Here is a 25,964-nt window from a genome sequence, read left to right as displayed (position 1 = left end):
TTCTAGGTCTTATATCTTAAACCCTGAAAATTCCCTCCATTTGCCTAAAGTTGAAAAACAAAGTTCTTCATCCATTGCTTCAAAAGGATAAATCAGGGCGGCAAAGCTTTCTAAACTCCTCGGCAGTAGCCATAGCAAGAGTTAGAAAAGATGCCTTCAGGAGCGGGCCGAGCAGGGAGAGTCACTTAACAGAAGGAAGAACTGGAGCGGTGGGGAGGAGTCGGGGTCACCCCCGCCCCCAGCCTCGAGTAGGTGCCACCCGCGGAGATGAAATGTGAGCCTCGGTGGCCGAGGACTCCGGACCCGCCGCTTAGCCCGCCTCAGGAGCCCCGGGGACAGACAAAGAGACCTTGGCCCCAGCGCAGTCCCGCGCGGCGGTCGGGCTCGCCTCCGAGACTCCCAGGGCCATGGCCAGGTCTCCGCGCCACCCCGCTCTCCGGAGCGTCGCCCTCTCCATCTGACCGCCCTCCAGCGCCCCCGTCCCCTCCCGGTTCCGGGCTGTCCCTCGACTTCGAGCCCTTTCTACACACCGGTCTGTCCGTCTCTCTGTCGGTTTGTCCTGGCGCGCAACCTCCGGCCACTGGCTTGGATGGACGCGCGGAGGCTGCCCGGGTGTCCAGGGGTCTTGCTTCCGAAGTTGGTGCTGCTCTTTGTCTACGCAGGTCAGTGACCTAGGGCGACGAGAGAGGGGAAGGGGGCTCGGGGCTGCGCTGAGGTCACACTCCGGGCAAGGCGGCTTGGGCGCGACGCGCGGGGACCGTGGTGGGAGGTCAGAGACTGTGTGGTCCCCGGAGGCGGGAGCAGAGAAGCCACCGCGCTGGAGCCCTGGGCTCGACCTCTATGCGCTTGTGTTTTGCCCCTTTCTTTCATCGTTTCTTTTTCTTTTTTCTCCCCCACGCTTTCTCTTTTCCTTTTTCTCTCTCCAGGCAAAGTAACTAATCTCAATCCCACATTTCTCATTTAGGGGATTTTATTTTCTGGATAGCGCGAAATTTTCCCTGTCATATCCAGAATTCAGGAATTGGGGTGAAAGAGGAGGCTGAGCAGTGGGAGGAAAGCAGTTTTTTTGTCTGTTTGTTTGTTTGTTTTATAAAGGACAAGACGTTTAGAGGTATTGCTAAAGTTTTTCCAATAAACTAATCTGGAGACTTTTCCATTTCAGTAAAGTCTACCCATGGCCCCTTCCACCACCACATTCTGAATATTCCGGCTTTTCCTTTTTAAAATAAAAAACCTTAGATTTCTGTTTTCATCCTTTAGAAGATGATTCTTAAGTGTGGTTGACAGGGCAATTGGAAGCTTTGAGTCGAAATATGAAGTTTTTGAGAGGCATAAATTCACCCTGAATCGAATCCTTTTTTGCTGAATTCATAAGCAATTTCCCTCATTTTGATTATTCTTAGTGAGAATTGCTAACAATTGATGAAACAAAGCAGTTTTCTTGTTTGGGGACGGATGTGGAGCCCAAAATGGCCTTTCATTGATTATTCATGTATAAAGTTAATTACACATGCGATTTTGCACCTGCTTCATTTTTTAAAAACAAGATAAAAGCAGAGTTTTAAAATAAATGTTGTCATGTCTGGAACTTCCTATAACAAAAACCACAGGCTTACCTCTGCCCTTGCAATACTAAATTTATGTATAGCACAGTAATTTATTTACCTTTTGATACTTAGAAAAACACTGCAACTGAAATAAAGACGTTCTTTAGCATTCTTGCCTGAACATCAATAGGACTGAATTTCTCATTCAACCTTGCCAGAAATGTCACAATAACTTCTATAGAAATTTCCAGTCTGTTCATTAAAATGTGAATTAGTGGCTGCCTATAAGTTGTTTTAAAGATATTTTATTATAGGGAAAATACTGGCCTTTAAATACAGAAATAATTTTATTTATATTAAATATTTATTAAATACCAATTATATTAAATATTTTATATTAAAATATCTTCATTAGTTCTTTTGAAGCAATGATAATTCTTTACACTTCCTCTGTTTATCTAGAAAAACCCCATAAATAAGAAAATAGAACACAGCAAATGAAATTTTAATACCTTCACTCATCTTTAATCACACCATTGAATAACTTTTTCTTGTTCTTTTGTCGATTTCATTCTGTTTGATGAGCTGTAAGCTTCTGATTTACACTTTTCCTTCCCTTCTTCCTGTTCCCACAGTGTTAGGTGCACAGATTCCCCAGGATTTTGGAAACGCACACAGCTGGCCAGCAGCAAGCTTGATCAATTTAGAAAGTTTTCGCTGCATTCATTTCTTCTCTCCATCACATTCCTCCCCAGTAAGCTGCAAAAGTCATTGCAAGCCAAGAGTAGGTTGATAAGAAATGGGTTAGCGGATATTCTTTTGATATTAATTCCTGAATTCTTATTTCAGAGGCCTTTTTATGCCTGCCCTAGTCACTCAACTAATATTTATTGAGTGAAATATATCAAGCGGTGCATAGGATAGAGGCCAGACTCTGAGTCTTGTCTGGGAGATAAGATGTGCCCATTACCCTAAGACATCAAAGGCTGTGAAATAATAATCATGTGCTTTAGGTGTTCAAAGGAGGGGACCTTATCTGTCTTAAGAATATATATGCTCCATGAAGATGATGTCTGTTTTGTTTGGCATAATATTCTTAGAGACCAGCAAAATGCCTCTCCAGGAGCTTGAGAAGTATTTGCTCAGGGCAGTTGAACTGAGGACTGTTAGGAGCTAGGTCTTTGAAGTACAGGGAAGTCTTGAACATAAGGAGATGGAGTAGAATAGAGTGTCAGCAAAGGCAGAAACAGACAATACAGTTGGGCTGGAACGAAGAGATAAGGCTGGATGTGACGATTGGGGTGAGGTTGGGAAAGGCAGCAGGAATAGAAATCATCCAGACACCTTGTTAAATGAATCACCAGCTTTAATGAGACAAAAACCTAAGTAGATGCACTGTCCATAACCTGAATTATTTTCCCCAAACAAAATGCATTAAGTGTACGTTCCTTTTTTTTTTTTTTTTTTTTAAGGACGTAAGAGCAAGCTTTCTCTACCTGAAGCATCGTGTTTTACCCTGGAGTCACTTTTGGAAAGTGACCCAATGAACTGTTTATATTATTATCTGACTCCCACTGCAGGCTACAAAGACAGGATCTGGCCAAGGTTTTAAGCTTCCTGGCCTTAGCCAGTGATTTCTGTCCCCTCCCTTTCCTTCCTTTCTTATCCTTAGCTGTAGATTACAAGAGCCAATTCTGAGCAAGTGCCTGGAGCCAGATGCTTTCCTGGACTTCACATTCCTTAAGATGGGGTGGGAGTGGGGAAGTTTCTTCCAGAGCCTGCCTTTCAAGAAAGTCACCGAAGAAAACTGGAACTGGCTAATTTTCAAGAACATTAACTTGAGTATTGGAAGCAATATTATTTACTTTCTGAGGGCAATTGGAATGTTTCATTCTTTTAAAAGTGAGAAAATGCTTCCGTATTGTCCGAACTGTGATCTTTATAGGATTCCTCTCAAATAAACCAGAGGAAGCAACTAACCTAGCAACATAAGTGTTGAGGTGAGGTCAAAACCCCAGTTTGGAAATTTTTGATTATGGGTGTACTTACCATACTATTACATCTTCCTTTTTCAGTTGTTTAATTCTGGGAAAGAGCAAGAGTGCTGGAAAATGCCATAAAAATAATGAACAATGTGTGACATGATGTAGATGTTTGCTGCAGGTATAATCCAGCTTCTTGGCTGCAAGATTTTGGGCTTGGTTTCCTGTAACATTGGCTCAAAATATTTTGATAACACTATGACCCTATAATAATAGGGGTTGAATCTTTGATAACCATAGAGAACTTAATAAGGTGTCACTGTCCTGGGACTCATTCAAAAGGCACCCCAAGAAGCTACTTAAAAATCACTTGTCTTGCTCCAACAGAATAAGGAGGTCTGTCAGCCTTCCCACTATCTGAATGACTTTTAAGAGCATGAAACAAAACATCCCAGCTAAGCGCTGGAGATAAACTGACCAGTCTAACTAGGTGAATTATTTAAACAGTACTAAAAATGAGAGCTATAGAAATTCAGTGGGGACTTGAGTAAATAAACTGCAGAAAGCATACATTGTCAATCAATCCTTAGACTGTGTTTCTGTCTTCAAAATTTTAAAGTGGATTTAAGAAGTACTAAATCTTACAAAGGCCATTGTTTTCCCTTTCATTTCTTTGGACCACATCCCAGAAGAACCCCGAAAGGTTTTGTTCATTGATGAGGTAGAAATAAAATTGAGGGAAAGAAAATATGAACTTTTCACTTGTTCCACAAAGGCCATGCCTTACTGATAAAAGTGAATGAACTTTGCTAGTTTTTGATCACATCGGTTTGTAAAGAATCATCTTGTCAGGGAGGTGATTTAAAAGCAAAACCTAAATTTTCCTCTCAAGACAAATCAATTACAGGGACTCGTAAGTGTAAATACAGCATTTGCACTTTTATGTCATGGCTTTGACTGGAAAGCAAAGTGTTATATAATTTAGGTGATAGCTGACAGTCCCTTAGAGATTGATTTGGAAATGACTTATTTTGTGATTCTTCAACATGTAACTTAAATTATCGGACTGTGCTTAATATTTCTTTCATGTATCTGAAATTCACATATAATTTATAATATATACCACTTATTAGAATTTAATGCTAACTTTAACTTGTTAAACATAAGTCGTTTAGGTGAATAGAGAATTTTTTAAAGATAGGGTAATTTTTATTCAACATTTTTAGTATAATTATCCTCATCAAAAACATGGGGAAAAAAGACAGTAATTTGGTTTTGTCAGCTCCAATATGTCCTTTTTAAGTGAGGAAATACCTTCCCCCCTTTACATGGTGCTGTTTCATAGGTTATTGATTCTTAAATCTGACATTAAATAAACTTGTAACAATTCACAAGTTTAATATCTATGGAACTTTTTTCCACAACTAACTCATTATCTTCTAATACAAAGGAATTGACCGAATATGTAGACTCATTTGTGTTATCATGTGTATGCAAACTGTGATTATGAAGGTAAAAAATGATGGAGAAAGGAAAGCATATAATGCTATATATTATTTAACAATCATCCATGTCAACAACACTTTCCATTAAATGTAATTAAGGTAATACCCTAAAGTCAAAAGACTTTATCATTTAAAAATTATTACAAGAACTCTGTTGAAGGGAACTATATCCAGTCTTTTGGGATAGACCCTGATGGAAGATAATGTAAGAAAAGGAATGTATATGTATGTGTAACTGGGTCACTTTGCTGTACAGCAGAAGTTGGTGCAACATTGTAAGATCAACTATGCTTTAATAAAAAATGTAAAAAAAAAAAAGAACTCTATTGATAAATCAAATGTCTCATGAGATGGATAATTCATTCCTCCCTCCGTTGTCTCATTCAAGCAACTCAGACTACCAATTACTGTGCTTGCTGCAGGAGATTCAGAGAATGGTCTTTGCCTTTTCTAGCTTTACATCTAATAGGGAAGGAAGACTGGTTTAAATGCTTGCAGTGTTTTAGAATTCTGAGAATGTACCCTCATGAAACTCTAAAGGCTCTAAAGGGTGGTTGTTGACCAATTAAGATTTGAAATAGAGTAATTTTTCGTGAAGCTGTGGTTGCAGACCTGTAACTATATGAATGTGGTTTTTATTTTGTAGAAGATTGCCTTGCTCAGTGTGGCAAAGACTGCAAATCTTACTGCTGTGATGGAACCACACCCTACTGTTGCTCCTACTATGCCTATATTGGGAATATTCTCTCGTGAGTATTAGTTGAATTTGGCAATATTGATACCCTTTCCCTTGCTTAGTTATGGCTTTCCAAAATAATAAGTTATGGGTATAGGCAGGGAATTTTTACGGTTGGTTGTTGCATAAAATCCCTACTGGAGACACTCAACACTCATCACTATTTACTGTCTTATGTTATTTAACTAAATGCGCAAAGTAATAGACAAGATACATGACCTTTTAGAAGGGAATTTAAAGAATACTATTTTATTGCCTAGTTTTTGCTTTATGGTAATGATAATGATGATGGTTTAAATTGACCCTATTCATATCATTGATCATTTTTTAACGTTGTAAACTACATGTTTTTGTCTGCTTTGTGGAAGGTTTTGTCAGTTAGAATTTGTCATTTAATGATAGCCAGTTTATTGTGCCACCCATATATTTGTCTGACTCATCCAGTAGATATCAGGAAAAAGAGACATGAATAAAAACCCGTAGAGACACAAAATGTCAGTTTTCCACATAATGCAGCTCAAACAACTTCGGGAAACAAGATTAGAGCCCAAGAAATTCTAGGCATCGACAGTGTAAAGTGGTAACCAACTACAAAAATCAATGAAACATAGACACAGACAATGTGTTAAGCATTTCTCTGTAACAAATCAAGAATTTATTTTATAGATATTTCTGGGCAAAGGGAGATGAACAGGCAGGAGCTGCCTTCAGGGTTGTATGTCTGAGATGGGAGCAACCCTCTCTTCCTCTCCACACACCTTCAACGTTAGGAATAAAGGGAGAGAGTCAGGAACATCCGAATTTCACCCACGAGTGACAATCGCCCATGGCTTTCAGGAGTCTGCCTCTGTCCTCCTTGTGTTTTTCAAGTGATTATCGGGGTATTTTCAAAGCTATTCTGTTGTGATTTTACTCATGCTCCATGAAGGCTTAAGTGGAACCAGGAAAGATTAGGCACTAGGTGATAGGTGCCTGGCTCTTTTAGGCAGATAGCCACTGCGATGGCTTGGAAGTCATCCTCCGTTTCCTGAGAAGACACAACCTGGCATCACGGAGACTTCCTAGAATCAAAGTGGGGGCTGATCTTAGAGATCGCATCATTAAGATTTGTTTTCTGGATAAGTCCAGAAACAGCCATACTTCAGGAGACTCCTGAAGACTGTCACGGTGATGCAAGAAATGTTAGGCTGTCATAAAGATTGATGACTAACATTTAAGCAAATAAACTCTAAATAAAAAGTTTGAATTTTTCCTCATGGAAGACTTGGTGGAAAAACATCAAGTCTCCTTAGATTTAGAGAACAGTCAGAATCAGCTCAGAATACCGTACATATAAATATATAATGATGTTTCACATCCGTGTATCCCTTCATACTTTTTAAGTAAATTAAAGTATTTTATTACTAAATTCAAATTTGATTTTCCAGTAGTCTTCACAAGCCAGAGGTTGCTGTTGAGGTAGATGCCTGAGTAAGACAGCAGGTGGTATAGACTGGAGGAACAAGGGGTCAGAATGACTCTGTGATTTTTTTTTTTTTCCCGCATTTTTAGAGCTGCACCTGCTGCATATGGAGGTTCCCAGGCTAGGGGCTGAATCAGAGCTGTAGCTGCCAGCCTACACCACAGCCACAGCAACACGGGATCCAGGCTGTGTCTGCATCTGCGACCTATACCACATTTCATGGCAATGCCCAATCCTTAACCCACTGAGCAAGGCCAGGGATAAAACCTGCAACCTCATGGTTCCTAGTCAGATTCGTTTCTGTTGTGCCACGACAGAAACTCCAACTCCGTGATTCTTTGGTGCTCTGGCTCCTGGCCCATTTCTCTGCCCCCTAATGACATCACGGTGTGTTTTGTGCCCATTTTGCATCTAAATATATATAGAAGATGTAACTAGTTATTCATCAAAGTACTTAAAAAAATTTAAACTTGCTGATGTACTTTATATGTTTTATATATGCAATCAGAATTGCTTTTTTTATGGTACATATGCTTTTTTCCCCCATTTTTCAAGTTTTATTGATGCATAGGTGATTTATCGTGTTGTGATAATTTCTGCTGTACAACAAAGTGATCCAGTTGTACATATACACATTTTCATTGTTTTTCAGATTCTTTTCCCACATAGGTTATCACAGTATATTGGGTAGAGTTCCCTTTGCTATATAGCAAGCAGGTCTCCATTGACCATCCATTCCATTTACAATAGTGTGTACATGCCAATCCCAGACCTTCAATTCATCACTCCCTAAGGTACATGTTCTATGAACTAATTCTATTACTTGGTTAAAGCAAAGAATTCCTTGAGTTACATATTTATCTGGGTTATTAGGGCCATGTACTTGCTATATTTGAAAAAAAAAAAGAATTGTGCTTTGTAGAGGGCGGAAATAAACACAGATGGCATTATATTTCAGGCTGTTAAACTGAATTTTCTGTTCAAAATAGAAACCACTAAGTAAATCCCTCGCTAAACAATTCTTAGAGAAAAAAAGTGTTTAAAGTGTTTTCAACACTGGATAAAGGAGAATACATTTGCAGGATTTCCAGTTATTGTTTACAAATTGAAAAGAGTTAACTCCACCCAAAGCTTTTTTTTTTTTTTTTTTTTTTTAAGTGAGGGGTGGTGGGGGGTTGGAGAGAGAAAAAAAATAATTCCAAGAATGTTTACAAAAGTTCTTTCATGCACATGTTTTCAAATATTGCTATTTTGGAACTTATAAACTATGCTTCCTCCCTTCCAAGCATCCAGGCACATTCTTAATAAATTCATTTGAATTATCTTAACAGAAAATTTAATCTTTGTGGTCATCAGTAAAGTAATAAGGAATTTTATATATCATAAATGAATAATCTTATAAGTTGGTTTTAATTTGGTCTCTAGTCTTGTTTATTTTCACAATAGAAAATGTCTTGGCTTAGCTTAAAATGAGCTAAAGAGAGTACAAAATTGGGGGCACTCGAGACTCTGTGTAAGTTGGGAATGTAAAGTACACTTGATCTTTCTTGCTGAGGCCTGTCTCTAAAATAACCAGAGTAGAGATATTTGGCCTTTAAATATGTTTACTTCAGTTCAACCTTCTCTTGTGAAAACTGATCATTAAGATTTGTTTTCAGAGTGATCACAGGAGGCTAACTTTCAATTTACCTTTTAGTGGAAAAGTCATATTTTACTAGTCTCCCCCTTTTATATAATTTAAATTCTAAATACGAGTTAATTTTGACAAATTCATACACTACCCCCCTTTTTTCAGTTAAGAATTTAAAAATGTACTTGTGTCTCATGAAAAAATTTTTAAATTAAACTTTAAACATAGCTATATACTTTTAAAAATTGAGTGTAATTAATACGTAACGTTATAGTGGTTTTAGTTGCACAAAATAATGATTCAGTATTTGTGTATATTGCAAGATAGTCACTACGACAAGTCTGTTTGACATAATTCTATTTAAAATGGCATACCTACTTTTTAATTATTATGGCCATGGATATTGACTTCAATATAGAAAAGTAACAGTGCTATTTTCCAGAATTTAAGAATAATTTTTGCAAAAGTCAGCATATACTATGCAATCAATTATTTACAAACACATATTGAGTGCCTGTTACCATGGCAGCATAGGATCCAAAGATGAATAGATGATGCTCCCTGACCTTTACAATTTCACAATCTAATAAAAGAAGGAAATGTAGATAAATAATTCTAATTCAGTGAATTAATCTATGGAGTGTTACTGAAGGGCCAGAGAAAAAGCTGCTAAGTGTGTATGTGTGTGTGTGTGTGTGTGTGATTTAGAAAGAGATGTTTAGAGAGAGCCTCATACATATGAAATTTCAGAGTTTTAAAAGTAGAGTAGATATTTACATAAATGGATAGTGAAGAAAGGGAAGTGCATTCCAGATGGAGAGAGTCTTGTCTACAGAGACAAAGGTATAAGAAAGGAAATGGTTAGTTTGGGAAAACCCATGTTGTTCAGTGTTGCGAGAAAAGGAAGGTTAAACTTTGAATGTAATGTGTAAATACATAGGAAAAGACAAAAAATAGATCCTTACTTTTATAGACTTTTATGGGTAGATTACATGCTTTTATTGGTCATGTCTAACAAAACTAAAATAAAATAATTCAGTATTTTTCTGAAGATAAAGTAGCAGGTTTCATGTAGAAATGATGTATTTCTAGATACCACTGAGACAAGAGACAAAGGCGAGAAGTCTTCCAATGAAGACTATTGTATTTTATTCCATAGGGAAAATTCTTGGAATGAACACTTTGAGATGTTACACTACCTAGTACCATTTGTGACAGAATATGTGACTTTGGAATTGTGTCTCCATTTTTCACAGAGGGTGACGATTAGAAACCTCACTGTGTTAGAAAATGAGAATTGGGGAAATTTATGATGCATAGAATGTCTCATCAAACTGATTCTCCAGCATTTCATCCAGCCACTTGTTCTCCATGGAAAATAAACAGTCTGTGATGAATATGGAAATAAACAGTCTGTGATGATGAACTTTGATTGACATTCCCTAGAGATAGGATCCAACATAACGGTGTGGTTTGTAGAGTAGTCTTTAGAATTGGTAGAATTTAAGGCATTAGAGGGGGCAGTTGAGCAGCTAATTATGGTTAGTAATGGAATAGACTAAAGCAGGACTTTACTGAAAATGAAGAAAACTGCCATATGAACAAGAATAATTGTACAATGTTGAACATGAACCAAATAATAACTGAATTGGATATAGTTAGCCAGATGACAAGATCTAAGATTGAATCCCCTCACTCAGTAATAGACTTTTGCTTTTCTAGTCTGCTTTTATAAAATGCAGATCTGCCTAAGGATTCTTCAGTGCACCATCTGGCCAACACAAAAATCCCCATGAGGAAAAAAAATCAGGGGAAGAATTAATAAAGGCGATCCTGGTGGGATTAAGTTTCTTTTCTTCTCAATGAAACGTGAAAGATGTATTGCTCAGAGTTTTGCGAAGACAGCTAATAAATATCACAACTGTGGTTTTAGAGCCACGTTATGCATGAAAGCAAAACTGAGTTAAAGGATAAGAATTTCATATTTCCAAGTGGCATTTGAGGCCCTATGCTCATTAAGTAGTTGAGCATCCTGAATAAAACACGTGAGGCTGTTCAAATAAGGACAGCATTTTAACACAGCTTGAAAGGCCTTTGGCTTTGGTGAAAATAGACTGGCCAATGGGGAAATGCTCTATAGCACAGGGAACTCTACCCAATATTCTGATAATTGGTGATAATTGGTAACACTGGTGATAACCTGCATGGGAAAAGAATCTGAAAAAGCATGTGTGTGGGAGCTCCTGTTGTAGCACAGCGGAAACAAATCCGACTAGGAACCATGAGGTTGCGGGTTCAATTCCTGGCCTTGCTCTGTGGGAAAAGGATCCAGCGTTGCTGTGAGCTGTGGTGTAGGTCACGGACATGGCTCTGATCCCACATTGCTGTGGCTCTGGCTAGGCTGGCAGCAATAGCTCTGATTAGACCCCTAGCCTGGGAACCTCCATATGCCGCTGGTACGCCCCTGAAAGGACAAAAGACAAAAAAAAAAAAAAAAGAAAGAAAAGAAAAAAAGAATGTGTGTATGTATATATATAACTGAATCACTTGGTTGTATAGCAGAGATTATCAGAAGAGTGTAAATCAACTATACTTCAATAGAAGTTTAAAAAATAAAAGTGTTAAAATATTCTTAGTACTTAGATATGAAATAAACATACTGAGCAAATCAAAGTTTGTGGGAATCTTGCTTTTGTTTTAATAAAGACAGAAATGTAAATAACTAATACAATGTTAAGGTAAATATGAACTTCATTTTAAAATGTAATGTTATTGAGGTGACTTTTGTAAAGCACCTGAGGATGGGGGCTGGTTTCCAGGAAAACCAGTCATGTGATTAGAGGGTTGAAACTTTTAGTTCCAATCCCTAGCCCCGTAGGGAAAGAAGAGGGGCTGGAGATAGAGTTCAATTATCAATGGCCAATGATTTAATTGATCATGCTTATGTAATGAAACCTAGAGAGCTACTAAGCTGATGAACACATGAAAATTTGCAGAAAATGGCATGCTTAGAGGACTTCTTTTTTTTTTCTTTAGTTTAAGTAATTGAATTGGTAACAAATAACATTTGCTATAAAAATAAAGTCATTGTTTCTCAGAAGACATGTATTTTATGTATTACATAAATAAATGTTATATATTATTAAGAGCAAGTATAGGCATTCCTGTCATGGCTCAGCGGGAAACAAACCAGACTAGTATCCATGAGGATGCTGGTTTAATCCCTGGCTTTGCTCAGTGGGTTAAGGATCTGGTGTTGCTGCAAGCTTCAGTGTACATTGCAGATGCCACTCAAATCTAGTATTGCCATGGTGTGGTGTAGGCCTGAGTTGCAGCTCTGATTCAACACCTAGCCTGGGAACTTCCATATGCTGCAGGTGTGGCCCTAAAAAAACAAGGAGCAAGTGTAAATGTGTAGCTATCTGGAATTTTTTGTTAACTATGTTCTATTCAATCACAGTTGCCTTTGTAAAGTAAGCTTCACCATTAAAAATATAATTTGATTTTAGGAAGGACTAAATGAAGTTTCTAGAACATATTCCCAGGAATTTATTTCTATAAATATATACAGGTATTCTATGTTCTAAACAAGGTACCAGAAGACATAGCTGTCAATCAAACACAGTTCCTGCCCTTGGACTGCATCTAAACTACTGGGGAATATAGGCCCATAAAACAGATACTTTAGTAGTCTATGGGAAGGACTCTGTGCAGTAGAATCAGAGAAGAGGCATTTTTTGTCCAACTTCAGGGTGTGAGGAAGACTTCTTGAAGGAGAGAAATTCCTAGATGAGCCTTGAAAGGAACAGCAATTGATGAGATCCATCAGTGACTTGAGTTAAAGAAATACTTAGCAAAGGAGGAACAGGAAGGAAGATGGCTTCACCAAATAGAAATCTCAAAAAAAAAAAAAAATCCTACCTCAAACACCCCTCTCAATGCTCTGATGTTATATTTCTTCCCTTTAAAGGCAACTATAAGAGAAGCCAGCATCTAGAACCACTCCATTCAGCATCCTATAGTCAACCAACAAGATAAATTTTAAAATGGTGATAAGAATTGGAAAGGAAGAAGCCAAATTATTATCATTTATAAATGATATGACTGCCTATACTCCTCAGACTATAAAAAAATGAATAAGGAAATTCACCATGAGTGTAGAATATAAGGTCAGTGTGCAAAAATTAGTGCATCCTTATTCATCAACAGCACTCAGAAAATGTAATGTGTATGTATGCACACGGAACTCAGTTGCAACATCAAAAACTTTGTACCTAGTAAGAAATCCAGTAATATACTGGATGTGTGGCATTTATGGAGTAATGTAAATACATAAATGTTTTACGAGATGAAAGAGAGACCTAAAGAGATGTACCAAATTGTGGGTGAGAATATTGTAAGGATGTCGGTATTGGGATATGTCAATTCCTCCTGAACTATAAGTAAATTCAATGCAATTCACATCAAAACCCACAAGACTGTTTTGTCTTAGGTTTGACAGACTGAGCCTAAAATGTGTAGAGTCCAGTAAAAGGTGTAGACAAAGGACGATAGTTACGAAAAACAACAAAGTGAGAAGACATGCCTTGGAGATATAATAATTTATTATAAAGCTATGGAAAACAAATTGTGTGGTATTAGTTCGCAGATAAACTGATAGAATATAGAGCTTAGAAATGGACTTAGACATGTATCTGTGGGACTTGATAGATAACAGAGACGGCATTACAAACCAGTGTAATGGAGGGATTATTTAATAAGCAATGCTGAGAGAATAGCTTTCCATATGGATAAACATTAAACTAGATAATTTATCACATCTCACCCCCAAAAATCTCTCCTAATAGTCTAATCACATAAATGCAAGAAGCAAACATTTACAACATTTAAAAAAAGAGTAGGATGGCATTATGGTATCAGGACAGGAAAGATTTCTAAAATAAAAGATGAGAAGCACAACCAGTAAAAAAAAGAGCTATACTAAAAATCACTTAGCTCTGTGCCTTAAAAGGATCATTTTATGGTTTGTGAATCTATATCAATTTTTAACTTTTTAAAAAATATAGATGGCCACAATTTCATAGACAAAATGTTGGGCAAATTCCTCACTTAGAGAAGATACTTGCAATCATTTGATGCACAAAAGATTAGTATCCGGAACACCTCAACAGGAAAATGGGTGATGTGTGTGCTCAGAAAAAGTAACAGAGCAGACCACTGGAAGGGCAATAAATAGGCAGAAGATGTTTCCCCTGACTAGCCCAAGCAGGGAACTGCTGTTTAAATGGAAACAAACTCACAGATTTCAAAAGCAATCTTATGGTTACCATAAGAGAAACTGCTGGGGAGAGGAAAGAATTGGGAGGGTGGAAATAACATATACATACTACTATATAAAATAAATGATTAATGAGAACCTACTGTAGAGCACAGGAAAATCTATTCAGTAGTTTCCAATAACCTATATGGGAAAAAAGAATGGATATACTTATTTCGTATGACAGATTCACTTTTCTGTACACCTGAAACTAATATAACATAGTAAGTCAGCTATACTCCAATAAAATTAAATTAAAAAAATAAAACAGTGGAAGACTATCTCACAGCCATCAGGCTGGTGATCCTCTGTTAAGTCTGATAGCACCAAAAGCAATGTGGGCCAACATGAAAGGGAACTCCCACTGCTAGTTGATAACACCAACTGTTATCAACACCTGAGGAGCAACCTGACCACATGCAGTAAAGATGAAGATGGGCATCCTTTTGGACTTCACAGTACCTCGTCTACATATATTCCCTAGAGAATTCCCAAATACGCACAGGGAGACATTGTACTGTGATGGACACATTGTTTAAAATAGTTAAACATTGGAAGCAACCTAAATTTCTATCAGAGAAGGATGGACAGGTAAATTAGAGTATATTCATGCAATGGAATGGGATACTGCAGTTAAATCTCTGCATGTTAGTGTTAGTGTAAATCTCAGAATTGCAGTGGTGTGTGAAAAAGAGCTAATAGAAAAAGAGAACATGGTACTATTTGTGTAAAGTTAAACACAAAATAACTGTGTATCTTACTTACAGAGACATGCACAGGTGGTAAATGTGTAGATATGAGGGGGAGAGAAATGGACACATGAATTTCAGGATTGGCCAGAACCAAGGGGTTTCCTGGGATGCAGGACCTTCAGGGCTGCAACCTCTTAGTCCTGCAACAAGTTGGTCACCCTGTGAAGAGTAGGAAAGAGGGTATCAACTTTAATATTTTCTTACTTAAAAATTACAAATCCGAAACAGATATTATAAATTATTACCATGTGATAAGCATGGGTAGTGGATATGTGGGCATGCTATATTTGTATCTGTAATTTGCATAGAATTTAGAGAAACATTTTTTTTTTTTACTAGACTAAAACAGTATAACTGAGAAACGGCCAGATGGAAGAGCTGCATGGGGCAAGGTATGGGGGAAGGGTTAGAAGCTTCCATGCCCTCCCCCTGCATGTCCCTTTTCACAAATCCCTACATGTTCACCAACCCTGGAAACTCTCTGAACCTTGTCCTTTTGTGGTTTTATAGAGGCTCCATTACATAGACATGATGGATTAAATCACTGACTATTAATGATTGAACTCAGTCTCTAGTTCCTCTCTTCCCCCCAGAACTCAGGGGTTTGGAATCAAAGTCCCAGCCCTCTAATCACAAGGTTGGTTTCCATGGCAACCAGGCCCCATCTTCAGGTGCTTTCCAACTCACCTCATTAACATAAACTCAGATGTGGTTGAAAGGGGTTTGTTTTTAATATCGAGACATCTTCACTACTTTTATCTTAGGAAATTCCAGGGGAAATTCTGGTTCCATGACAGAAATGGGATGAAAACCAAATATTTAGTTCCTATAATAAATAGCACAACACCTTGTTAACATGCAGATTCTGATTTGATAGGTCTAGTGTGGAACCTGGAATTCTGCATTTTTAACAAACTCTCATGTGATATTGATGCTGCCAATCTTCCAAGCACATTTGGAGAGGGCTGGTGCTGTTTGATAATTTCCCGGACTGTGGGATGAAGTGATAGAAGAGATGAGAACTTACAGATTGGTGGGATTTGGGGCTAGGGATTGGGGCTAAACACGAGGAATGAGTCCAAATCAAGCTTGAAGTTTTGGATGAGTGGGTGGATGGTGTGTGTTGGGAACTGAAGGGGGATATTCAAGAAGGTTCAGTTAGTATGTTGAGTGGTGGGGTGGGGTAATAGGCTCTATAGCCTTTAAGCCAACTTGAGTGGGCCTTCAGTGAGTGGATAGAGTGCACCAATCTGAACTCAGTGGGGAGCTTGGAGCACCACATCTAGATTTGGGATTAAGAGGTGTTGAAAAATGTGTAGGGGTGCGAGCAAGATGTCCTGAAGAGAAGTGCAAGAGAGAACATAGCAAGCCAATCAGGAATATGCTGCATTTCTCCCCTTCCTCCTGAAAAGTGTTTTACATCTATTTTAGCCTCCCTTAAAACATTCTCCATCCTTTCAAAATTCTTTCACTATCAGAATTGGTCTGTCCTTCACTAATCAGCTTGAATAGACCTCCTAAGATGGCAGGGTAAGTGGATGCCTTTATTTTCTTCTATGCGCTTTTTATATTTTATATTGCAGCATTTCTTGGTATATTGGTTCCTTCTGAGTTGAATATGTTGCCTTAACAAAGCAGTTTATGTGAGGATCCATCTTTACTCATCCATTGAACTGAGCCCAAAACTAATCAACTCACAGCTGCTCATGTAGTCCAGGTTTTAAGGGCTACTTTCATTAGATAGATATCAGAATTGGATATTATAAGAGAAAGTGTATATGGTGGTGGCAGGAATTATTAGCGTGAAGGAAACTATCATTTATTTAATGCATTCTCTGTCCCAGATGCTTACTATATATTGGTTTATTAATCTTCAGAATAGCCATCATGACCTGGGTATTATTCTTGTCTGTACAGATGAGGAGGCTGAGACTCAGAATTAAGCAATTTGTCTGATTTCACACAGCTGCTATGCACTGAGCTGGCATTTAAAACTATGTGTGCATGACCTTTTTCTGCCACTTCCCACTGGTTCCTAAAGAACTGGAGGTTTCAAGATGGGATAAATGAAAATTATTCATTGCTGTAAGACCTTATGACAATCTAAATATCATGTTTTGGCGGAGCATTTTCTTATTGTCCATCTGGATTAAAGTCCCTCCCACATGCTGCCATAGTAGTATTCTTTCTCTGCCCTGTTATTATTTATCATTTTATTCAAGTTCCTAAATTATCTGTCTGCCCTTCCACACATTAGACTCCAAGAGGACCAGAAGTGGGTCTGCCAACGTACCATTGAAGGTATGGGGCTCAAACAATAGAATGGTCCATAGCTGCTTGTTGAAAACACAAGTAATCCTCTGTTTAAGCATGAAAAAGCTGACATTTTATGAGTTCTAAATCAACAAATATCATCTGGATAAATATTTGCTTAGAAAAAAATCAACACATAATTTGGATATGTGATTGATTTCAGAGAATTTGTTTCATGGAGTACAAATAAGGTATCATTGCAGAGTAAAAGGAGTGATTTCCAGGGAGTCAGCCATCACTTTTGAGTCATACTGATTATGATACATTATAATCAGATGATAAGAATTAGAACTCAAAAGCCAGCTTGATTATAAGGATTTAACCTCCTTGTCATGTTTCCTTGGTATTTCATTCAGTGTGCTCTATCAATGTTCAGTGCCTCAAGTAGGAAAAGTTTAAAGGTCCAGAACCCAAAGGAAGGAAGCGCTTTACACTGAAACTTGCCTCAGGCATATACTAGGAGGTCTTGCTGTGGTCTGACCTATCTCCATTCAGGTCTGCTCTTGCACAATTCATGTATTTGGATGTGTTCTATCCATGAAACAATGTGATGTGCCAGCCTGTGACTATCAAGGCAACAGCCTCTTGTATGAGTCTAATTCACTTGCATAATTTTTGGAGGTAAAATGTCTTATTGATAAAATTGAGGAGGCAAGAATTATGCACACACAGTGATTTTTATTCCATTATGTTGGAAGAATTCTGGCAGGCAGCTGCTGGCCAGAGCACACTATCTTTCAGTGTCTCCCACCTGCAAAATCTGAGGATGAACACACCCATAACTAATGAAAATTTCAGAGGGAGATGATAACCTCATAAAGTGTAATAGGATTCCATCTGAAAGTGCCACGGGTGAAAGCCTTGGCTATTCAACCCATAGTAACGCAGAGATAAGTAGAATTTGTAGTTTTGATATTCATTCTTAAGGAAAGAGAAAGAAGAAAGAAATTCTTACAGGTAACAGGAGGAATGCTCTTTTTACGCCTTTGCACAAATCTGACAGAAATAGAGAAAAACAGAAGAAATTACTTCAAATATAAACAGTGCGAATTCACACTATCAAAAAGGTGAACAGAATGATATCTCTCCACACTTCATTTTGCAAAAAATAAGTGCGGCCTGTGGTTGCAAATAACCAACTGTACGATGTTATACAACATTTTCCCTCTAAAAACACCAGGAATAATACAGGATCAACCTCCAAATTATTACATGTGGGGAAATATATTTGGATTTAAATTTATCAAATAAATGATGAAAACTCTTCTTTACGGTTTCTATCTCGAGTTGTACCCACCCTCGCATTAAGTAAATAGACCTTCTTACCCTTTGTCAGGTGGAATGAAACGGGCAACCACTCTTTGTGATGCTATTCTTAATTAATAGTAGTTTTAGCAATAGAGGGGTATAGAAGAAAGATTAGTAATGTTTGGATCCACCAAACTAGGTTTGAGTTCTTCTTCTTTTATGCTGGGTAAACTTCATTCTCCTAATATCACTGAGCCACTGTTTATTAATGTGTCAAGAGGAAATTGTGGTAACAACTTGCCTATCTCGTAGAATTCGACTGAAAGATATATTCTCACATAAAAGTACTTAGAAGAGCTTGGAAATATTTTCCTCCCGTTAATGACAACATTAGGCTTTGAAAACATCTGGAGTTTGGGAAAAGAGGACACAGGGGGAGCAGTGTGACTTCTCCAAGGTCATTTACAAAGCCCATGACTGAGCAGTAGAGTGTCCCTTCAGGTGTGAGGCTCTCGTTCTGGTCCTCCAGGCCAAAACATGGGCATCTCTTCTCGGGAGAGCTCTCTTAGCCTTGAGTGAAATAAATAGCCTTCTTCATCAAATGGTGTTTGCAGTCTGATAACGGTGAAGGCAGCTAATTAAGCACTGTCTTTGCTGCCCAGCAGTTGCTAGAAGCATAGTACAGTTCCCCAAAGTCATGTGCATTCAGTGGCAAATCTGCCACGTTGGCCCTAGGCTGACCTGTGTGTTAGAGAAACTGGCTTGAAAACAGGGTGAACAAGACTTGTGATAGAACATGATGGAAGATAATATGAGAAAAAGAATGGATACATATATGTGACTGGGTCACTTTGCTGTACAGTAGAAATTGACAGAACATTTTAAACCAACTAGAATAAAAATTAATGTATATATTATATATATGACTAAAAGGTTTTTTTATAAATATATATGTAGATGTAAAGCAGGTTTATGAAAAAAATCACACATGTAATACCAAAAATCAGGGAGCAGTAATTTACTTTACAAAAGGGCTCATTAGAGATGGCTGCTTCAACTCTACTGATGATATGTTAATAATTAATGCATAAAACAGCTTTCTAACTGCTTGCCATGTCAGTGGAGTGATCACAGTACTTTATAGATTTTTGAGCATGTCTTTGCATGTAAAATTTAGAATTGCCTCAATTAGACTTTAAAAAAATGTTCATCAGCAGCTTTCTCAATATGTCAGTGCTTATAAGACAAGAATGAAAAGGGGGATGACCTGTCTCTGACGATACTGTTCATAACCTACATTTGCAACTATTGCGGGACTGACAGTGTTTTCAGTGGTAGCGTTACTGAAAGGGGTCTGGCTGCTTACCTCTCTAAAGCCAATAAAGAGGCAAGGCTGGTGGAAAGGAGTGTTTGCTGTATTTCAGAGGCTGCCAACTGAAGGAGGGGAGAGGAGGGTGGACTCATGTCCAAAGGCTGACTCTCCCCACTGACAATCAGCAGGCAGAAGTTTAAGGGGAGCTTCAGGTGGAAAGAGGGGGCTACATGCAGAAACAGCACAGTCAGCACTGATAGTCATCCTGACATTAATTATGCCGCCACCTGACTGATCATTGTCATCCTGATTGTTTTAAATACAGTTAACCTTCAGTTCCCAGGGTCAATTTTTTCCCATTTCTTTGAGACCACTTCTCAGAATTGTGGTTGCTTATATCATGGCTATAGTCTGGTCATCAGGAGGTTAATTTCTTCTGCCTGGTGGGGGTTTTAGTATCTATAAGACAGCCAAGAGAATATTGCTCAGAATATGATCTATAGCCCTTGAGGAGGAACTAAAGGTCCTTGACTTTGCTTAATGACTAAACTATTACTGTTTTTGTCCTATTTGACTATTTTCCTTTGCTTCTGCATTTCCTCACTTCTATGATTAAATTAATTCTTTAAATAAAAGTTTTTCTACAGACAAAAGCAGGTGGAGGGCATGAGAGGGGAAGGACCCTAGGGTCCTGCCCCATTTCAGTAGCAAATAAATGCCAGATGTCATGCGGAATAAAAAGTCATTGATCATAGCAAGGATCAGTTGATGTCTATCAGTTCTAAAATGAGTTTCCCTTTACTCAGCTTGCTGGCTTTAAACAACCAGCTTATTATACATGCTGTGTATTTTGCTTCATGTCCGTGGTGTAACAGTTTTTGTCTCATTACCTTCCATTGGGAAGACTGGCTCCAGTTCTGCATAAAACAGAGAGAGCACATCCCCCTCTCTGCCTCCCACTGAATGCAGCAATAGAGTTTGGATGGAATGCATGGAACAGCTATTTCAGGTAGATGAAAAGCAATAGTAGTGTGCAGATTAAGGAACAAGACTAAAATTCAAAATACTGCCTAACCCCACTCTGCACTAAACAGAGCCCAAAATACATAGGAAAGCTTTAGGATGTGGACAGAGAGTGATATAGGAGAATCTCTCTAGTTCTGGCTAAATAAGAAAGGTCCTCTCATCCTCAAAGACACTGGGGATGTACCCCAATATTGTTCTTTGATCTCTTATGTGGCCCTTACGTGATCTTTTGGTTGTCGTAGCAGTGGCAGTGATAGTGGCTGCATTGGGACCTGACAGGAGTCTAAAACTCTGAGAACAGGAAACTGTCCTTTTGATGAGAATGTTGTAATACCAGGAAGATGGGGGTGAATCTCCACTGCTTTATTTATTTATTTATTTATTTATTTGATTGATTGTCTTTGACCTCCTACTGTTCAGCGCTGGATATGAGCCCATTTGTGGAAATATGCAAAGAGCTGAGTAAATAAAGCCCATCTTTCTGATCAGAGAACCACAAAGCATTGCCCGAGGGAACCAGACAGTACTGAGGGGATCATTGAGATGGAGGCACTCAGATTTCCTGTTGTGGCTCAGTGGGTTAAGAACCTGACTGGTATCCATGAGGATGCAGGTTCAATCCTTGGCCTCGCTCAGTGGGTTAAGGATCTGGTATTGCTGCAAGCTGCAGTGTAAGTCACAGATACCGCTCAGATCTGGTGTTGCCATGGCTGTGGTGCAGGCCTGCAGCTGCAGCTCTAATTGGACCCCTCGCCTGGGAACTTCTGTATGCTGCAGATGTGGCCCTAAAAAGAAAAAAAAAAAAAGATGAAGAAACTCAAATTGATCTGTAAGCTACTTGTGAACCCCTGGGCTTCTCTCAAGTTGCATATGCATGGATCTGACCCTAAACAGTGTACCTTGTGAATTGAATACAGAATATATATAACCTCCCAAGTCCTACATTGGCAGTTAAGTGGTATACACATGAGATAAATCCATACATGACTACAGAGACTCTGAAAATGGAGCCTACCTTGAAAGCATACCCCACAGAAGTCTGATTGGAATATGTGGTCTAAATTGAACCTGACTGGTTGCCAGCTAAAACTAAAATATCAAAGTTCCCCCAAGATTTAAACAAATCCCAAGGTCTCATAATATTCAGAAAGTTCAAGATACAATCCAGAATGACCCAGCATGCGATGAACCAAGGAAATCTTGACTCACAAAGGAAAACAGAATCATCAAGTAACAGAAATGTTAAAATTATCTGACAAGCTCAAAAGCATCTCCTATGAAAATGACCCAAGAGGTAAGAACAATCTCTGTTTGAAATCAGCGAAAAGACTGCATTAGAAAAAAAAGAAATAGAAAACATCCGATCTGAACATCATTTCTCTAACAGCATTTCCTCCTTTCATGTCTCTGGGTCATTCAATATTTAATGTAATTCTCGTGATATTTCAAACCTTTTCATTATTATTATACTTGTTATGCTAATCCGCGATCAGTGACCTTTGATGTTAGTACTACAATTTGCTAAAGGCTCAGATGATGGTGAGCATTTTTTAGCAATGAAGTATTTTTTAATTAAGGTATGTACCTTTTCTAGGCATTATGCTATTGCACATTTAATAGATTGCAGGAGAGTGTAAAGGCAACTGTCATATGCGCTGGGAAACTGAAACATTCACGTGACTTGCTTTGTTGTGATATTCACATGTGTCGCCTAGTCTGGAACTGAACCCACAATATCTCTGAGGTCTGCCTACAGTCAAAAGAAGGCAGGTAGGAGTTCCCGTCGTGGCGCAGTGGTTAACGAATCCGACTAGGAACCATGAGGTTGCGGGTTCGGTCCCTGCCCTTGCTCAGTGGGTTAACGATCCGGCGTTGCCGTGAGCTGTGGTGTAGGTTGCAGACGCAGCTCGGATCCCGCGTTGCTGTGGCTCTGGCGTAGGCCAGTGGCTACAGCTCCGATTAGACCCCTAGCCTGGGAACCTCCATATGCCGCAGGAGCGGCCCAAGAAATAGCAAAAAGACAAAAAAAAAAAAAAAAAAAAAAAAAAGAAGGCAGGTAAAGGGAATGAATCAAAGGAATGAAAAACAGAGAAAACAAACAGAAATCAAGTAATAAAAGGATGGACCTAATTCAAACCGATCAATAATTACATTCATCGTGAAAACAGTACCAACAGAAGGAGAGGGAAAGGAGTTTTTAACTGGCAGAAATTTATCCTATCTACATGAAACTCACTTCAACTACAATGACATAAGTAGGTTAAAACTTTGAGAGGAGGGGAAAATGGAGTTAAATTGTACGAAGTTTCACTTCCGTAACATGAATAAATTAGGGAGATCTAATATATAACATTGTGACTATAATTAACGATGCCATATTGTGGAATTAAAATTTGCTAAGAGGGTAGATCTTAAGTTTTCCCAACACCAGGCTGTGCAAACATACACAACAAAAAGGTAACTGTGAGATGAAGGATATGTTATAATTACCTCAATTGTGCTGATTATTTCACTAATATGTGTATAAAATCAACCAGTTGTACATCTTTCACAGTTTTTAATTATCAATTACACTTTAATAAAGCTAGGGGAGCAGCAGTAAGCTGTCAAGCCAAGAACAGAGAAAAATAGTAAATAAGAGGTTGAAAAAAGATTTGCCATGCAAACATTAACCAAAAGAAAGAGTGGCGGAGTTCCCGTCGTGGCTCAGTGGTTAACGAACCTTTCTGGTATCCACGAGGATGTGGGTTCGACCCAAGGCCTTACTCAGTGGGTTAAGGATCCAGCATTGCCAGGAGCTGCGGTGTAGGTCACAGACATGGCTCAGAACCCGCGTTGCTGTGGCTGTGGCATAGGCCCGCAGCTACAGCCTCGATTCGACCCCTAACTTGGGAGCCTCCATATGCTGTTGGTGCTGGCTCTAAAAAAAAAAGACAAAAGAAAGAGTGGTTACATTAATATAAGACAAAGTAAAGTCCAGAACAGAGAATATTACCAGAGATAAAAGTGATACTATGTTATGAGACATGGGTCAATTGACCAAGAAAATATAACAGTCAAACGGAGAGATTCAAGATTTTGATGTTTGGTTTTTATAAACAGAAAATAAAGTAGTTTTTTTGTTATTGAAACTCACTTTGTAAGGGAAAAAGAACAATACATGTATATTAACTTCCACGTAGTGTTAAATGAAATTATTTGTAATTTCCCTTTTTCTTTATTTTAAATTAGGAGTCATGTCAGTGAACTGCAGATAATAGCATGGAAACAGATTTATTCTCTTCTAGTTCTAAACCAATCTAAAACTTGACAATCTCCGTCATTTTTATGTGTAAACACCTCAACTAAGAAATGAGATCTTTAAGGAAATGGCCCATACATATGCATCAAAAAGCCATTGCAGAGCTGGTAGAAATATTAATTTCACTTATTGGGTGGAGAGTGTGCCCTGTAGGTGACAGAATAAAGACAAAGACATGAGCAGCAGAAAATTGTGTCAGTAATTAAATTTTGTGATGAAAGTGACTAAAATAATTAATTTCAACTTGGGTTTATAAAGAGAAATATATTGTTTCATGAAACGTTGAAGAGAATTTGGAAAGGGCTAAGTAGGTATTATTAAAACCAAGACCCTTTAATCATTGTCAGGCTTTCTCAACTTTGTTCATGCATTTAAAAAATTCATTAAGCTTTTTAAAAGAATGATCCTGGCTTTTCCTTCTAATCTAAATATTTATGAGAAGAGAGAGTTTACAAAGAACTTCGAGACCTCCAAATTCATTCCTTTCCGGGTGTAGGAAGAAGTAGTTTATATGGGAAAAGAACTTATCCTGAAAGTCTTTTTCCAGAGTGATAAAAATCTATTCTACTTTTCAGATTATGCCATTAGGAAGACTAACCTCCCAGGTGCTTCAATTAGTGGATGGTTTGATTTAAAGATCTGCAAAATCTTATGTTGTTTTTTTCCCTTCAACATTTGTTTCAAATAACACTTTTAAGTCTATATTAGCATATAAGAAACAAAAACATATTTATTCATTTCTTAAATCACATTCAAGCTTTTAAATGTCTTGCAGTTGTAAACACCAGGCATTAATTATGTCTGTTCAACGGAAAGCAGAAATTTCACTGTATTTAAATTACTTTAAATTATGCATTCCCCAAAATTTAGTATGCATTATAATCACCTAGGAATGCTTGCTGAAAATCCATATTCTCAGAACCTAATCTAGAAATTCAGGTTCTGTGTGTCCAGAGTAGGGGCAGGAAGCCTATTTTTTTTTTTTATTAATTTTCTCTCACAAGGAAATTCTGGAACAAATGGCCCTTGGACCACACTGGTCTAAATAAACCATACCAAAAAACATTTCATTTTGGACTTCTGATACTGTGTAGTAATAAAATTGAGATGTAATCAAACAGTGATTTCATAAACCATAACGTTTTCATATATACACAGACTTACATAAAGGGTTATTTCAAATTACTATGGTGAATGTATTCAGGGGTATTGAAAATACAATCCTATAAAGATTTATTAATGTTTGATCAAAGTAATTGAATACAGAGGGACACCAATGAGTTCTTAGTAAGCCCAAGGACAAATTTACAAATTTTTACCACTACCAAGGATAGGGTTGTAAAATGATGATAACATCTATCCCTTAGATGTCTACAAGGAAAAAATTCATTAATACTTATGAATCACTTAGAACAGAAGCTGGTGCTCAGTAATTATAAGCTACCATCTCTTCTTCTCCAGTGTAAGCTTCCATAGCATCAGTTATCTCATACGTGATAGGTAAATCAGGGAATGGTGTTAGTCTAACAGGGAAGTTACGTTGGTTCAAACGTGATTTTTCCTTTGCAAAGAGAGTCAAAAAAGTGGGAATAAAATTACAGTCTTCAGCCAGAAAGGACAAGACCCCTTAATTTAAATGCTGCACAGGCTGGATCCTTTCTCGTACTATTTTAAGAAAAATAAAAGTGAGTGCTTCAACCTGGGGCTCCCTAACCAAAAAAATGTGCATCCTCAGTCTGACTCAGCTCTTGACTTCTGGCAAGATTGCATTTCCATCTGCATTGTCTCTGTGCTGGGAAGCTAGCATTTCCACTAGATTGTTTTTGTGCCTTT

At 38.0% G+C, this 25,964-nt stretch overlaps 1 protein-coding gene and 1 long non-coding RNA gene across 2 annotated transcripts in view; one reads left to right on the top strand and one right to left on the bottom strand.

Annotated features, from left to right (window-relative positions):
• Nucleotides 1-263: 263 nt before the first annotated feature.
• CYYR1 (cysteine and tyrosine rich 1) overlaps nucleotides 264-25,964 on the top strand; it is a 106,034-nt gene continuing 80,333 nt past the window's right edge. Inside the window, 5 exon segments of the mRNA XM_084991871.1 lie at nucleotides 264-326; nucleotides 328-374; nucleotides 377-540; nucleotides 542-662; nucleotides 5,681-5,783. Coding sequence (XP_084847997.1) covers nucleotides 268-326; nucleotides 328-374; nucleotides 377-540; nucleotides 542-662; nucleotides 5,681-5,783 — 494 coding nt within the window. The 5' untranslated portion in view covers nucleotides 264-267.
• Nucleotides 13,445-25,964, bottom strand: part of LOC102161036 (uncharacterized) — a 67,266-nt gene continuing 54,746 nt past the window's right edge. The window contains exons 12-13 of the long non-coding RNA XR_014825109.1: nucleotides 14,945-15,090; nucleotides 13,445-14,323 (exon numbers count right to left, since the gene is read on the bottom strand). This is a non-coding gene — a long non-coding RNA (uncharacterized LOC102161036). The remainder of the gene's footprint in view (nucleotides 14,324-14,944; nucleotides 15,091-25,964) is intronic.

This window comes from Sus scrofa, chromosome 13 (genome assembly GCF_054392235.1).
Source record: "Sus scrofa isolate SSC_HxYL_T2T_F1_AM1 chromosome 13, Sscrofa_HxYL_maternal_Yorkshire_Landrace_v2.0, whole genome shotgun sequence".
Taxonomy (NCBI): domain Eukaryota; kingdom Metazoa; phylum Chordata; class Mammalia; order Artiodactyla; family Suidae; genus Sus; species Sus scrofa.
This window is presented reverse-complemented; position numbering and strand designations above follow the sequence as displayed.